The following is a 16,580-nucleotide window of genomic DNA, read 5'->3' on the forward strand; positions in this document are numbered from 1 at the left end:
GTCCAGGTTACCTACAATAATGCCCTCGCCGACGGGCCCTTCGCCGGTCCCTTCGACCTCTCCACCATTGCCTGCCTTGCCCTGTCGGAGTTTCTTCTCACCCCCCCCCCCCATTTTGAACATGCCCTCGCTCGAGGTATTTGTGACTGTCCCTACGGACATAATCCATGACCATCTCAATAATACTGCGCAATTATACACTGTTCATTGTGTGTTTCACTTCATCCAATGCTCATGACACAACTTCCGCCATTCCCTGCCACCTGGCGAAATGTGTTCCCCTCCCACCCAACGTCGATCTGGACATGCTTCGTGTGTTCACCATGAGACGAGACATTGTCGTCGTCACTCCGTTCCACCCGCAAACTGCCAGCCTACCTGTCGCCGCACGACCAGCATGCCCAGTACGACACCCAGCTTGCTTCAACGACTTCCAGGTTTGGTGGCCGAACCTTCCTTCACAACATTTACCCACACAGCTCCCTGACAACGCTGTCGAGCTGACTGTGGTCCGGCTGCCAAGGACCACCCCTGCCGACGCCTTAGTCACTGCCCCCCCACACCCCGGTCTCTCAAGAGCACACCGTACTGGAGGGGGGGGGGGCTATGTGACGCAGATGAGGTCGACACCAGCATCAATATGCGTTCGTCTTTGGACTCAAGAGTACTTTTTTGGGAAAGTGGTTGTACGGGTGGTTAAATTCTCACCTTTAGTCCAAAATTATAAAGTATTTGCATTGATATCTATCTGAGTTCATCTGAGTGACGGTGGTTTATCAACATGAACCTGCTAGCCTCATAGAAAAGGAGACGAAGATTTGTGTCAATCACTGTTAATGGATTGAGGAGGAAAGTTGAGTAGAATGAGAGGAATATCAATAAACTCAAAGTCACTCAGCCCCAGGGTCTCAAGAAGCAACAGGATACAGCAAGCAGAAAATTACTTCAAATTACTTCACTCCATTCCACATTTCAGCTTTGCTTACCACTTAATCTCTTAACACTCTCAGCACCACATGTAGAGGTGTTTGGCTATTAAACCTAGTATTGACTCACTTTGCCAATGGCCATTGTCACCTGAAAAACAGACTATTACATTATAAAGATTTTACTTTAACTAAAGTTTGTTTTATTTTTGTTTCAGTCATTTTAATGGTGATAACGACTATGACAAACACTATGCTTCCGACCTCACTATGATGATGTCGCTACGCAACGTAACAAGTACAGTGAATATTACATCATCTTAATGTAATGGAATTCAATGCACACTGTTGTATTTGTCATGTAGTTATTGTGTGTATTACACAGAAAGTGAAGGGGAAGGGGGAGAGAGAAGCTTCACAGTGAAGGGAATCCTTAAACCCACAGACTTCATATTTATTATATTATTATTATTTCCTTACCTATTAGAAATATCCGAGTTTGGTATTTCATTCTGGATATATTCCAAGACTTTTGCGACTGGAACACAGCCGTTTCCATTATGATCCAAAGCGGAGTAAATGATATCAGCAATGTGTTCAGGGCTTTCTGTACGGAAAAAAGATTGACATTAACTCAGGTTGATATTGAAATTAACCTTAAAAACTTTGTTTTCTTCATTTCACTAACTGTGAATAGTTGTTATAACTACAGTGCTATAACTTGATTACGGTAAGAACTCATTTAGTCTGAACCGCCACAATTTTCTCCAACTAATATCACTCAGCTGTGAATGTTCACAAGGCATGTAGATCATTAATAGATCATTTACGATCATTGCCTACGCATATTCTCGGGAACAACTACACGAGCCTGAACTGAGAATCTGCTTTTAATAACATACTCGAAGTTTGTCTGTAACGACTACACTCCGAAGCAAAACAGTTCTCATGTTTCATTTTAAGTAAACTATGATTGAATGACATAATATTAAGATAATGCAGATTCATATTGAAAATGTTAATGAAAAGGAGCACTTTGTAACTCAATAAAGGTCCTCCGGCGCAATGAAGAGCTTATAAAGATTATAGATAACACTTAAATTAATTTTTGTATTTGTGCAATGTACCTTCGCCGACAATCATTTTCGTTTTCACATATCTGTTTATTTCCTACACTTTAACTTCATATTTCCAAATCAAACTAGCCTCGCTAACACAGATGTTTCAACAGCAACACCAGAGTTTCACAATAATTTTAATAATGTGTTGTTACTGTAGCAAATAATGTTAAGCGACATGTTTATTAATTTTATTTCATTTTTAATAGATAATAGCGCTGTATTCCATTTACTTTATCCGGTGATTACTATTTGAAACAATTTTTTTGTCTGACGGATCGGTTTTTCGTTTTATCAAAGTGAGAGATTGTTGGCAGTACTGCGTTTCGAACGCGTACCGGGTAAATAGCATTTGGCGCGTGTTTATTCTGAACAAGTGTAGAAACTGTGTGTTTTGTGAGGGTTGAATGAGCTTTGTTGTCACTAAGCATATCTATTATAAAGCGTCAAACCTATGGAGAACAAACGGAAACAATTTCCAAATAAAAATGTACCATATAGAGGTCCTAAAAAGCCCCGGTAGGTGCAACATCTGATTCCAACCTAAATGGCTCAACCTCTTGCGTTATATGAATAGTATTCACACATCTTTAATTGTTGTTCTTTTCTTGTAATTATTATTATTTTCTGTGACACACATCTTTTATTGCTGCTGGTTTCTTTTAATTATTATTATTATTTGCTGTGACATCCGCATACACTCAAAACATTGCACAATTGTGCTCCAGTTGTGTTTGGAATGATGGTTAACTTCTTTTTGTTAGTTTTCATCACGGACTATGGTGAGTATATTATTCGGCCATGGATCATTTTGCATTAATATCGGTTGATCATTCTCCTGTGGCCTCTCTGATAATTAGTGTTTACTCTACTTAATAATCATTCCGATGTTAGTTATGCAATTATACATTTCACAAAGCTGTGTAATACGCTTCTTGTTAGCCTGTTATGCAGTGTTGAAATTTCTTTAATTTTCGTTCTGCTAGGTGATGGTTAACTCGTTGTGTGCAATACTATGCACCAGACAGCTCTTGATGTTTTAGCAATCTCCTTGGATGTACATTGGTAGTCCATCACTTTAAAACTTGTGTGTCAGCTTCTTGTTTAATTTCTACTCATTGTTCTTTTGGTCTTTAATGTCAGTCATATTTCTTTTTATACTCTGGAGCAATGGAGGTTACTGTGACACACAGTCAGTCAAAGCCAACATTAAGTGTGTAACAAATTTTGCAATTGCGGTCTTGCTCATCAATATTTGTCACTTGAGATATACATGTCTATGAACTGTAATATTCACCTTTTTTTGACTGCCTTAAGCATTTTTGACAAAACAGTAGGTTATACACTGAAGAGAGCTGGAGAAAAGAGTCAGGTACAGCTGGCTAATATCATGTAGGACCCTTGTGAGCATGCAGAAGTGCTGCAACACGACATGGCATGGACTTGACTAATGTCTGAAGTAGTGCTGGAGGGAATTGACACCAGGGGAGTGGAGATCTCTTCTGAACAGCACATTGCAACGCATCCCAGATATGTTCAATAACGTTCATGTCTGGGGAGTTTGGTGGACAGCGGATGTGTTTAAATTCAGAAGAGTACTCCTGGAGCCACCCTGTAGCAATTCTGGATGTTTGGGGTGTCACATTGTCCTGCTGAAACTGCCAAAGTCCATTGGAATGCACAATGCACAAGAATGGATGCAGGTCATCAGACAGGATGTTTATGTACGTGTCACCTGTCAGAGCCATATCTAGATGTATGATGTATCAGGAGTCCCCATATCACTCTGATTGCACATGCCCCACATCATTACAGAGCCTGCACCAGCATGAACAAGTCCCCTGCTGATATGCAGGGTCCACGTATTCATAAGGTTCTCTCCATCTCCTTACACGTCCATCCACTAAATGCCATTTGAAATAAGACACATCCAACCAGGCATGTGTTTCCAGTCATTAACAGTCCAATGTCAGGGTTGACAGGCCCAAATGAGATGTAAAGCTTTGTGTCATACAATCATCAAGGGTAGACAAGTGGGCCTTCAGGTCCAAAAGCCCATATCAAGGATGTTTTGTTGAATGGTTTGCACATTGACACTCGTTGATGGCCCAGCATTGAAATCTGCAGCAGTTTGCGGAACGGTCCTGGTTCTGTTCTTGCAGGATCTTTTTCCAGCCGCAGCGATGTTGAAGATTTGATGTTTTACTCAATTGCTGATACTCACGATACACTCATGAAATGGTCGTACGGGAAAACCCCCACTTCACCACTACCTCATAGATGCTGTGTCCCATTGGTTGTGCACCACCACATTCAAACTCGCCAATCTAACAACTGCGTCATACCCTTGTTTTATACAGGTGTTGCTGACTGCAGCACCATATTCTGCCTGTTTGCATAGCTCTCTATTGGAATACACATACCTATACCAATTTCTTTGGTGCTCCAGTGTAATACATGGTCTATATTTTCGTAGATTTGACATATCACCTCTGTAAAAGGTAATCACTTTTCTCTTTTACAGATCTCCTGAAAATATTAATACTACCCTTTTTTTCCATCGTCAAATTTACCAGTAGTCCTACTGAGACCAATATTTGATGTCCTTCACTGTATTCCATCTAAACCTTTCACACATGTACTTACCGAGCGAGGTGGCGCAGTGGTTAGCACACTGGACTCGCATTCGGGAGGACGACGGTTCAATCCCGTCTCCAGCCATCCTGATTTAGATTTTCCGTGATTTCCCTAAATCGTTTCAGGCAAATGCCGGGATGGTTCCTTTGAAAGGGCACGGCCGATTTCCTTTCACATCCTTCCCTTACCCGAGCTTGCGCTCCGTCTCTAATGACCTCGCTGTCGACGGGACGTTAAACAGTAACCACCACCACACGTGTACTTAAATTTTTTAGGGTTAGCGATAATTATAGATAAATTTACAGTGTTATACACTCATTTTGTTTTTGTGGCATGTAGTTGTCTCCTACTGTTGTGTAGTGCTGGTTGAAAATGGTCACTTATTGAACGACTAAATATTCTTTGTTGGCTAAATGTATTTTCTAAGGTTTCAAAAGTTTTAATGAAACTGTAAGACATGTTTATCTTATTATCTTACTGCATATTTTCTCTCTGTTTACCTTATAAATTGGCTTGATTCCGTCATCTGCATCTACATCTGTACTCCTCAAGCCACCTTATGGTGTGTGGCAGAGTGTAGTTCTGGTACCAGTATGATTATCTCCCCCTGTCTCATCGTCCCCCCCCCCCCTTTTTCTTGTTCCATTAACAGATGGCATGTGTGAAGAGTGATTGTTTGTAAACATGTGTATTAGCTGTAATTTCTCAAATTTTTTCATTGGCGTCATTTTGAGAAATGTTGTATGGAAGGTAGTAATATGCTTCCTGAAATCATAGCAGAATGTACTCTCTCAAAATTTAAAATTGTAAACCTGTATAATGCACAATGCCTCTCTTGTGGTGCCTGCCATCGGAGTGTAGGGCATCTCAGTAATGATCTCATGCCAACTAAATGGTCCTGCGACAAAAAACACTACTTTTCATTCAATGTTGTCGCTTATGTCAGTGCTTTGTAAGCCTCTTCCTTCATGACTGAGTTACATTTCTTTGACTGTTGCTATGAATCTGTCTGGCATTTGCGTTTCCTACTCTCTCTCTCTCTCTCTCTCTCTCTCTCTCTCTCTCTCTATATATATATATATATATATATATATATATATATATATATATATATATATATATATATATGTCTCGGATATTTTACAGTATGGTAGTTACTGTTTCAAGTGAAGATCTTCCTGCAGTTCGCTGGTCTTTTGACATTGCTACCTTCTTATAGACAACAGCATCATCTGCAAACATAATGCAGCTTCTGACATTATCCATTAGACCATTTATATATATTTGTGAACAGCAACGGTTCTATTAAACTTCACGGAGTACTCCTTAATTTTATTCCAATAAGAGTGACATACTGATTTCTGTTGGAACGGACCTGTTGAATCCAGACACATATTTGGTCCAGTGCTCTGTAGACTTGTACTTTTTTCACTAAATGGCAGTGCGGAACTGTGTCGGGCATCTTCATGAAGTCCAGGAACGTGGCATCAACCTGAATGCCAACGTCTGTGATGCACTGGCTCTCGTGAGTGAACAGGGCGAGCTGAGTTTGACAGTATCTTGTTTTGCAGAATCCATTTTGATTTTTATAGAGGAGCTTTTCGTTTTGCAGAAGTGTTATTATATGTGAGTGTAATAAATGTTTCATAATTCTGCAACAGATTTATGTCAACGGTATAAGCCTATAATTATGTGCATTTGTCCTAAGACTGGTCTTGAAAATGGGAACCACCTGTGCTTCTCTCCAGTCGCTAGGTACCCTCAGTTGCTCCAGCTACCTATGATAAACTTCTGCTGAAAGAGGAGCAAGTTCTGCCACGTACTCTCTGTGTAATCTTACAGGTATGTCATTTGGCCTAGATTCTTTTCCACTAGTAAGCAGTTGTACTTGCTTTTCTGTTTCACTGCCACTTTGACATTCGTGCAATGATTGAAGGAGGGATTGTATTACAATCTTGTGCTGTGTATCAGTTTCAGAAGACCAAATTTAGTATTTCAGCTTCCATTTCGATGCAAGTATGATCACTGAGTAGATGATTTCCATCCTCTTGAAGACCAAAACTTCTTAGAATTATTAGTCAGATCAGTAGCAGAATTTTACTTTGAAATTAATTGAATGCTTATTTCATTGCTCTCCTAACACTCATTTTTGCTTTGTGGGCCTACACCTTTTGTTTGTCAGCTAGGTTCTGACTTCACTTAAAGTTGAGACAAAGCGCTCTTTGCATATGCAGCAATATTCTAACAGAGCTATTAAACTGTGGTGGGTGTATGCCATCCATTAAAACCTTGCTCACAACATACTTGTCAAGTCATACAGAATGACACTTTTGAATTTTATCCATTTGTGTTCCACACCTGTGTCGTCAGCTCTCAATATTTGATGTTGCTATCCAGATACTTTGCAGTTTTATAAACGTGATATAAAATCACTCTGGAGACAGGCGACTGTTGTTATAATAATCAGTAGTTCTGCATACAAGCTGACTGGATCGCATTGGTAAAAGCCCAATATCAGGCAACTTTATTACTCATACAACGCATTTTGGAATTTATCCAGGAGCTATTGCTGTGTGTGGATATACACTGCCAGTTGTGCAAATATTTGCAGACTGTGAAGATATTGCAGAACCATTTTGTACGCTGATAGGGGATTCAATTTACAATACCAGTGTCAAATTCTGATCAGAATCATATAGGCTATACTGTTCTCATGTTACGTTTCCTGACAATTTGAGAAACACAGTTTCAAGAAAAAATGCATTTAAAGTTATGGCTTACATTTTTTGTAGTAAAGTTAAATGCACTTCTAGTCTGCAGTCCCTGGACCATACAGCAACCCTCCAAATCAGAAAGGAGGTCCTCCTCCCCTCTTTCGTAGCTTCTTTCATCCTCTGCTCTGCTCACTCAATACACTTTTTGTCCACTTTTGTACAGATGTTGTATCAGACTGGCCAAATCTCAAGTTCAAGCACTTTCATACTTTCCAACAATGCCTGTTACATTACTTGTTGATTATTCCCCACCCCCTGTGAATGGTTTTCGGAGACACATTTTCACAAATTCAAACAGCCCTCCCTCCAATCTGAATCATACAATGAACCTTTTACCTCATCTCATGCTACAGCCCCAGGCCCTGATTCAATTCATAATCAGATGATCCATCACCTGAATGTTAGCTAATGGCTACATCTACTCAGGGTCTGCAATTATATGTGGTTTGAAGGTATTTTCCCATTGCAGTGGCAAAATAGCATCATTGTTCCAGTGCTTAGACAGGCAATAAACCAGTGTTTCTCAACAGCTACCAATCGATTAGCCTCAGCAAAATGCTCGAAAGACCTTCAGATTATGGTGGGTTCTCAGTTCTCAAAGCCTTGTGTCCCCCCTATCAGTGTGATTTCCAGGAGGGGTGATCCATGTCTGATCATCTGGTTGGAAACAATAATCCCCGAGGCTTTTTCTAATTGCAATTGTTTTTGACTCACATTAAACATTGTTTGTCATGATCACATTTTACATGACTGGGTCTTTTGTGGCCCCCTATCTTTTCTTATTTGTCAGTTTTTATCCCACCAGTTGTACTGTGTTCGAGTTGCTTCTTCAATGAGCTCTCTATGCATCTTAGAGAATGTGATCCCACAAGACTTTGTCCTGAATGTCACATTCCTCCTCATCCCCATCAATGGGCTAATGACATATGTTGGACTGCGGGTCACACCTACACCATAGTCAACTGCTTTTAGATGTGCTCAGCAACTACTCAGTAGCCTTGGCTGAACAACAGTTTCAAGGCACCTCCGAATTGCCTCTGTGTGGACACTTTCTCCATGGTTTCCGGTTCTCTCCTGCAAAAACGTGGGTCATACATTTCTGTTGTCATTCCATGGTCCATCCTGGCCCAATACTCCTCTTGTGTAGCCAGCACTTCAAAGTTGTAGCATACTCGTGCTTTTTGGTCCAAATTTTGATAAATAAGCTGAATATCTTGCCCTTTATTCCTCAAAGACTCATTGCACATAGAAGCTTAATGCACTCTGCTTTCTTACCCATAGCTCTTGAGGTGCAGGTCATGTTACTCTTCTCTGTGTTTACTGGGCCCTGGATGAGAATCCTGACTGGACTATGATAGTTTGAGGGAGCCTTTGCCTTTGAAGTTGTTAGATCCGGTCCATCATCGTGGAGATTGTTTGGCTACTGGCGCCATCCTGACTAGACTTGCAGACAATCTTCTTACTGAAGCAAAAAATGCTACCTCTTCATTTCCAACTGTACCACCTCTTGGTCTCCTGTGCAATCACCATTCAAAAATTCCCTGATCAGCCAACATATCCCATTCTTCATGCATATGAGGGGCATCAACCTCTTGACACCTGCCCTTGGGTGGGATTACCAGTTCAAATGTGCCTCACAGCCCTGTGCCAGGATCCCCACCTCTCCTCCCTGCAAATTACTCCTTGTGTTTTCTTGTGCAACCCATCTTGGTTGTTGCCCAACCTGTGAATTACAACCAATCTAATGCAAGACCCTAAAGTTTGCAGTTCCCATTGCCTTTCGGCATCTGCTACATTCAGTTCTTCTGGAATTTCTGAGTGGTGCCATCTTTCACTCTTGACAGGTCTAAAACAGTGGATGAGACGGAATATGGTTTTACATCCCCTACTGGTCAAGAACACTATTTATTTCCAGGAGGATGTAATGATTTTACAGCAGAGCCATTAAGAGCTTTATTAAACAGGCCTCGTTTGATCGAATTTTCATATGTAGCGAGTCATAGAGGTGTCCTCAGGCCATTGATTGATGTTAATCTTGTCACCATGTTGTCTCTGCTATTCATGATCTTCTCACTGAACTTGGTTATACTCACTGCTCAGTTGTCTCCCTTTGGTTCCCCAATCACATGGATGTCCCAGGGAAGGAAATAGGAGATTGTTTGACTTGAGGAGTGATTACTTGCCACCAATTCGCTTTTCTGATCCCATTTGCAGATGTGTGGATGCAAGTAAGACTGCTCAGTCAGACTTGGAATGACATCTGGTTGGCTACTGCCCTGTCTAATCAACTCCAGACTGTCAAGGAGACTACTGCTGCACGGTGCTCTTCTTTCCATTCCTCTTGGAAGGGATTGGTCATCCCATGTCACCTTCCTGTTGATCATGCCACGCTAATCCAATTTTATTTTTTTTACATAATGAGCCACTCTCGCATTGTAGTTGTGGAGCCTTACAGACATACCCTTGTGGAATGCCCCCTTCTTGAGGCCCACGATATGGAGTGTGTCTTTCCGATTTTTTTTCCTCAAATATTGACATATTCTTCAATGATTTAATTGGTTCTGCATTTTCCCCATGAAAATGGTAGTTGCTATTTTCTAATGTAAGATTTTAAGCTACTTTTGGGGCACGTTCAGGTTGGTTGGGTTTGAGCTGCCTCCCTCTGCATGTTGTTTTAGTTGCTTTTGGATGCGGTTTGTCTCCTTTTCCACCACACACTTATTTTTTTATTGTACAGGTAGCACTTTGTTGATTTTATATATTTTTATCTATTTACATGTCAAGTTCTGTAGGACCAAATTGAGGAGCAAATCTCCAAGGTCATGGAATGTGTCAGTACATGAAATTATAACATAAAAGCAATGACAGATGAAAAATAAATGTATATAAACCCAAAAAAGTCAGTCCATAAGTTTAAGTAAACGCAATCAACAATACAATAAGAATCAGCTTAATTTTTCAAGGAACTCCTCGACAGAATAGAAGGAGTGACCCATGAGGAGACTGTTCAATTTCGATTTGAAAGCACATGGGTTACTGCCAAGGTTTTTGAATTTGAGTGGTACCTTATTGAAAATGGATGCAGCAGTATACTGCACACCTTTCTGCACAATAGTTAAGCAAGCCCGATCCAAATGCAGGTTTGATTTCTGCTGAGTATTAACTGAGTGAAAGCTGCTTATTCTTGGGAATAAGCTAATATTGTTAACAAGAAATGACACTTAGGAGTATATAAATTGAGAGCCCAGTGTCAAAATACCCGGACTCGTGAACAGGGGTCAACAAGAGGCTAGTGAACTTACACCACTTATTGCTCGACCTGCCCATTTCTGGGCCAAAAATATCCTTTCAGATTGGGAAGAATAGCCCAAAATGTAATACCATATGACATAAGCAAATGAAAATAAGCAAAGTAGACTAATTTTCTTGTCGAATGATCACTCACTTCTGATACCGTTCGAATAGTGAAAATGGCAGTATTAAGTCTTTGAACAAGATCCTAAACGTGGGCTTTCCAAGACAGCTTACTATCTATCTGAACATCTAGAAATTTGAACTGTTCAGTTTCACTAATCATATGTTTGTTCTGCAAAGTTAAAACGTCAGATTTTGTTGAATTTTGTGTTAGAAACTGTAAAAACCGAGTCTTGCTATGATTTAGCTTTAGTTTATTTTCTACAAGCCGTGAACTTAGGTCATGTATTGTATTATTTGAAACCAAGCCCATGTCGCACACAACATCCTTTAACACCAAGCTAGTGTCATCAGCAAACAGAAATATTTTAGAGTTACCCGTAATACTAGAGGGCATATAATTTCATTTATATAAATAAGGAACAGGAGTGTCCCCAACACTCATATATCTGATTTATCAGTAACAGAAATATTTTTACTGCGAAGTGACTTTACATCATCGACCTTGTGCTGCTGACCAGACACTTCCTTCACAACTGAACATATGGTTTTAATTTTGTCCTGTGAATTAGTTATTCTTTTGCATACCACAGACTCTTTGCTGTCCTAATAACATTTTTAAGCCCCTTAAAATACTGTTTGTAATGGGCTACTGTAGCCTGATTTTGACTACTTCTAACATTTTGATATAATTCCCACTTTGTTCTGCAAGGTATCCTTATCCCACTAGTCAGCCACCCAGGCTGCCTATTACTGCTAGTACCCCGCTTAGACTGTTCTTATGGAAAGCAACTCTCAAAGAGTATTAGAAATTTGTTAAGGAAAGCATTGTATTTATCATCTATGTTATCAGCACTATAAAAATCCTGCTGCTCTTGCTCCTTGGCAAGGTTTAAAAAACTCTCTATTGTTGTGGATTAACTTCCCTTCATAGTTTGTAATTAAATATGACATTGGTTTGAGTACAAAAGCCTTTTAGTGTTAAAATTTGTGCATCATGGTCTGAAAGGCTGTTCCCACTTTTGCTAACAGAATGTCCATCTAGTAATGAAGAACAAATAAAAATATTGTCTATGGCTGTGGTACTGTTTCCTTGTACCCTATTTGGAAAAAAACAGTCTGCATCAGATCATATGAATTTAGGAGATCTACCAACATCCTTTTTCTTGCACCATCATATACTAAATTAATATTGAAGTCACCACATATAATAATCTTGTACTTCCTAGAAAGTGAATCAAGAACCCTCTCTAGCTTGAGCAGAAATGCTCTAAAGTCAGAGTTAGGGGACCTATAAACAACAACAATTAGAAATTAATTTCACTAAATTCAACTGCCCCTGCATTACATTCAAATATCTGTTCAGTGTCGTGATGTGTGTATGGACTCAAATGGAATATGGGTTTTTACGTACATAGCCACACCCTCACCCCCACCCCACAAGGAACTCCTTGAGAAACAGCCAGCTAATCTGTGTCCTGGTAAAGGAAGCCTCTGAATTGTCAAATTATTTAAGTGTGCTCTGATACACCAATAATTTCAGAGTCAACATCTATAAACAGTTCACTAACTTTCTCTCTAATACCTCTTGTATTTTGATGAAATATGCCAATTCCTTCTCTACTTGGAAACATTACATCCTTGGAAGGTGAGCCCTTAGAGGGACTTCCTTAAGCCGGTATACTTATCAGCTGACTGCAATCTAAAAAAGGTGCTGCTCTAACACAAACTACTACAGGAACTTTTCCATGAGTGACACCACCACCACCCACTACACTGTCACCTATAAACTTAGCCAGCCATGCCTATTGATGTGCAGGCCATGCCTAGTGAAACCCAATCTACTTATAGACCCAACTAGCACCAATGCGATGTGACCCATGCTCTCTGCCATCAGCACCTTCCCCAGCCCCATATTGATCAGTGGGTGCTTTTGAGTGCCTTGACTACTCTGTGTAATAAAGTAGATACATTCTTTCCAGCTGTTATGTTTTCCTCCCCCTCCCCCCCCCCCCCTTCCCACCTTTTTTTTTCCAGATATTGTCAATGGTGCTGTTTTTATGACAGAGTACATAATACAAAATTCGCAAATATTAATTCGAGTCATAGCCATTACTTTTATTTGCTTAATTAGAAGCCATTGGCATAATTTGTGTACCTAAAAGCTGTGCTATTTATAAACACCAGTAATTTCAAACTTCATTATCATTGTTATTATGTCTGGAAAGTACCATTTCCATTCTATGATGATTTCAGTTCAGATGATCAACTTACTGATTTCTGTTTCAGGAACTGAATTAGGCTTGCCGCAGTATAAGGAAACATAATGATACATCCATTTATCATTGCAGCAGATTTTTTTGTATTACCATTTGATCATTGTGTGTTTACATTGTTCCAAAACAGACAAGAACCGAGTGTATCATACATACCGAATAGTAATGATGCATTACAACAGTGGCTTGATGTTGTTACCACGAATTTGTTAAAGGCATTGTACTTACAAAGCTTGTTCTGGTATATAGTCTCAGTCCTACCTGGTGTCTCTCGAGTTTCTAGTACAGCGGCCAAAACTTGTGCCAGCATCTCTGTCTCTAAAGGAGTCTCATAAATTAAACTTTGAAAGGTAGGCGTTAAATGATGTGACCGTCTGATGTATATGTCGTCATGTCTCTCCTGTTGCACACCAGAACTAGCAACCCTGAGACTTCTTTCTTTCCCTCAGCAGCCGTGGAAGCATTAAATCTGAATTGAAACTGTCGTAGAATGGAAACGATACATTTCTGGACCTGGGTTCCTGTTCAAAGTATTATGCTCTTACTACCCTTTACAAGTCCTAAAAGACTGTAACGGGAATTCCTGAACACCCTGTGTACTTGCTATGCACATTGTTTTCATTTTGATATGACTGTCTACTTCGAAGGACAGTGTAATTAGCAAATGTGTTAATGACTTACGTGTCACACATTAGTTACTGTGAATCTAGGTCTATATTTGGTTACTGTACTCTACCAGTCATGTTGTAGTATGCCAACAGAGTGGCTTGCCATTTGTGTATGCATATATTATAGTAAATGATACTCAGTCTGGACATAAACTGTAGGTGATTCCACATCAAAGTACTGTTAAAATATTTGAAATGTAAAAGTTGTGTGGAGCATGTCATTTGAAATAGCCTGCTTGAGACACTTTTCAGCAACATTCGATGGAGGCCCAAGTACTGATGGCATATTGACACAGGTAAATAGGGTAACATTACTACTGGAGCACAGGTGGGACAGCTGTGGATGAGACATCTCTCATCACATGCAGAGCCTTGGGGACACCCACCTGCTGGGTGACTTGTTTCGTTGCTCTTGTTTTTATTATTGATGGTTCAACTAGTGACCATTACATTTTTAGCATTCACATTTTTCTGTTCTGAATGAGCTGACTAGAAACATTCTTAGCTCTATAATTCTCTCCACGGATCATGGCAGGGGTTGGATGCGAGGTGGGGCTCTGGGATACCACTGGTTTGCTCTAACCTAGATGCTGGCCTATACATACACCATCATCATCATCATCATTTAAGACTGATTATGCCTTTCAGTGTTCAGTCTGGAGCATAGCCCCCTTATAAAATTCCTCCATGATCCTCTATTCAGTGCTAACATTGGTGCCTCTTCTGATGTTAAACCTACTACTTCAAAATCATTCTTAACCGAATCCAGGTACCTTCTCCTTGGTCTGCCCCGACTCCTCCTACCCTCTACTGCTGAACCCATGAGTCTCTTGGGTAACCTTGCTTTTCCCATGCGTGTAACATGACCCCACCATCTAAGCCTGTTCGCCCTGAATGCTACATCTATAGAGTTCATTCCCAGTTTTTCTTTGATTTCCTCATTGTGGACACCCTCCTGCCATTGTTCCCATCTACTAGTACCTGCAATCATCCTAGCTACTTTCATATCCATAACCTCAACCTTGTTGATAAGGTAACCTGAATCCACCCAGCTTTCGCTCCCATACTACAAAGTTGGTCGAAAGATTGAACAATGCACATATAACTTAGTCTTGGTACTGACTTCCTTCTTGCAGAAGAGAGTAGATCGTAGCTGAGCACTCACTGCATTAGCTTTGCTACACCTTGCTTCCAGTTCCTTCACTATGTTGCCGTCCTGTGAGAATATGCATCCTAAGTACTTGAAACCGTCCAGCTGTTCTAACTTTGTTCCTTCTATTTGGCACTCAATCCGTTTATATTCCTTTCCCACTGACATTACTTTCGTTTTGGAGATGCTTATCTTCATACCATAGTCCTTACATTTTTGATCTAGCTCTGAAATATTACTTTGCAAACTTCCAATCGAATCTGCCATCACAACTAAGTCATCCGCATGTGCAAGACTGCTTATTTTTTGTTCACATATCCTAATCTCACCCAGCCAATCTATTGTTTTCAACATATGATCCATAAATAATATTAACAACAGTGGAGACAGGTTGCAGCCTTGTCTTACCCCTGAAACTACTCTGAACCATGAACTTAATTTGCCATCAACTCTAACTGCTGCCTGACTATCCATGTAAAGACCTTTAATTGCTTGCAAAAGTTTGCCTCCTATTCCATAATCTCTTAGAACAGACAATAACTTCCTCCAAGGAACCCGCTCATATGCCTTTTCTAGATCTATAAAGCATAGATACAATTCCCTGTTCCACTCATAACACTACTTCATTATTTGCCGTAAGCTAAAGATCTGGTCCTGACAACCTCTAAGAGGCCTAAACCCACACTGATTTTCATCCAATTGGTCCTCAACTAATACTCATACTTTCCTTTCAACAATACCCGAGACGATTTTACCCACAACGCTGATTAAAGAGATACCTCTGTAGTTGTTACAATCTTTTCTGTTTCCATGTTTAAAGATTGGTGTGATTACTGTTTTTGTCCAGGCTGATGGAACCTGTCCCGACTCCCAGGCCATTGAAATTATCCTGTGTAGCCATTTAAGACCTGACATTCCACTGTATTTGATGAGTTCCGACTTAATTTCATCCACCCCAGCTGCTTTATTGCACTGCAATCTATTGACCATTTTCTCCACTTCCTCAAATGTGATCGTATTTCCGTCATCATTCCTATCCCATTCTACCTCGAAATCTGAAACGTTACTGATCGTATTTTCACCTACATTGAGCAACTCTTCAAAATATTCCCTCCATCTGCCCAAGGCATCCATAGGATTCACCAGCAGTTTTCCTGACCTGTCCAAAATACTTGTCATTTCCTTCTTACTTCCCTTTTGAAGACTGCTAATTACACTCCAGAATGGTTTTCTAGCAGCTTGACCCATAGTAAACCATTCTGGAGTGTAATTAGCATACACTTCACCATAAATTCGTCCTCAAATGTGGCATCAGCATTGCCTTCAAAGCCTAGATCTCACTGCTCCTATCAACTTCCATCATCAGAAAACATAGTTTGCCAACATCACAGCACCTGGATCGAGGGACTTGTGGTGACCTTAATTCCCAATCAACCAGCATACCACCGTGACACACAGTATGAACTTAAACTAAATATTTGTTGGCTAGTATTGGAACATACACTTTATGTATAGAGCTCAAGAGGAGAGTGTGATATACAGTCACAGATGTATGAACTTTTCAGAAGGAAATCGAAACCCTAGGGCCAAAAGCACTTTAACTATTTGTCAAAAAAA

At 40.1% G+C, this 16,580-nt stretch overlaps 2 protein-coding genes across 2 annotated transcripts in view; one reads left to right on the forward strand and one right to left on the reverse strand.

Moving 5' to 3' along the window:
* Window positions 1-2,132, reverse strand: part of LOC126335936 (uncharacterized) — a 78,603-nt gene extending 76,471 nt beyond the window's left edge. The window contains exons 1-2 of the mRNA XM_049999412.1: window positions 2,054-2,132; window positions 1,407-1,533 (exon numbers count right to left, since the gene is read on the reverse strand). Coding sequence (XP_049855369.1) covers window positions 1,407-1,533; window positions 2,054-2,069 — 143 coding nt within the window. The 5' untranslated portion in view covers window positions 2,070-2,132. The remainder of the gene's footprint in view (window positions 1-1,406; window positions 1,534-2,053) is intronic.
* Window positions 2,133-2,359: 227 nt separating this feature from the next.
* The window catches only part of LOC126334770 (DNA polymerase delta catalytic subunit), a 152,347-nt gene continuing 138,126 nt past the window's right edge, over window positions 2,360-16,580 (forward strand). Inside the window, exon 1 of the mRNA XM_049997351.1 lies at window positions 2,360-2,563. Within this exon, the coding sequence (XP_049853308.1) occupies window positions 2,499-2,563 (65 nt within the window). The 5' untranslated portion in view covers window positions 2,360-2,498. The remainder of the gene's footprint in view (window positions 2,564-16,580) is intronic.

This window comes from Schistocerca gregaria, chromosome 2 (assembly GCF_023897955.1).
Source record: "Schistocerca gregaria isolate iqSchGreg1 chromosome 2, iqSchGreg1.2, whole genome shotgun sequence".
NCBI lineage: Eukaryota > Metazoa > Arthropoda > Insecta > Orthoptera > Acrididae > Schistocerca > Schistocerca gregaria.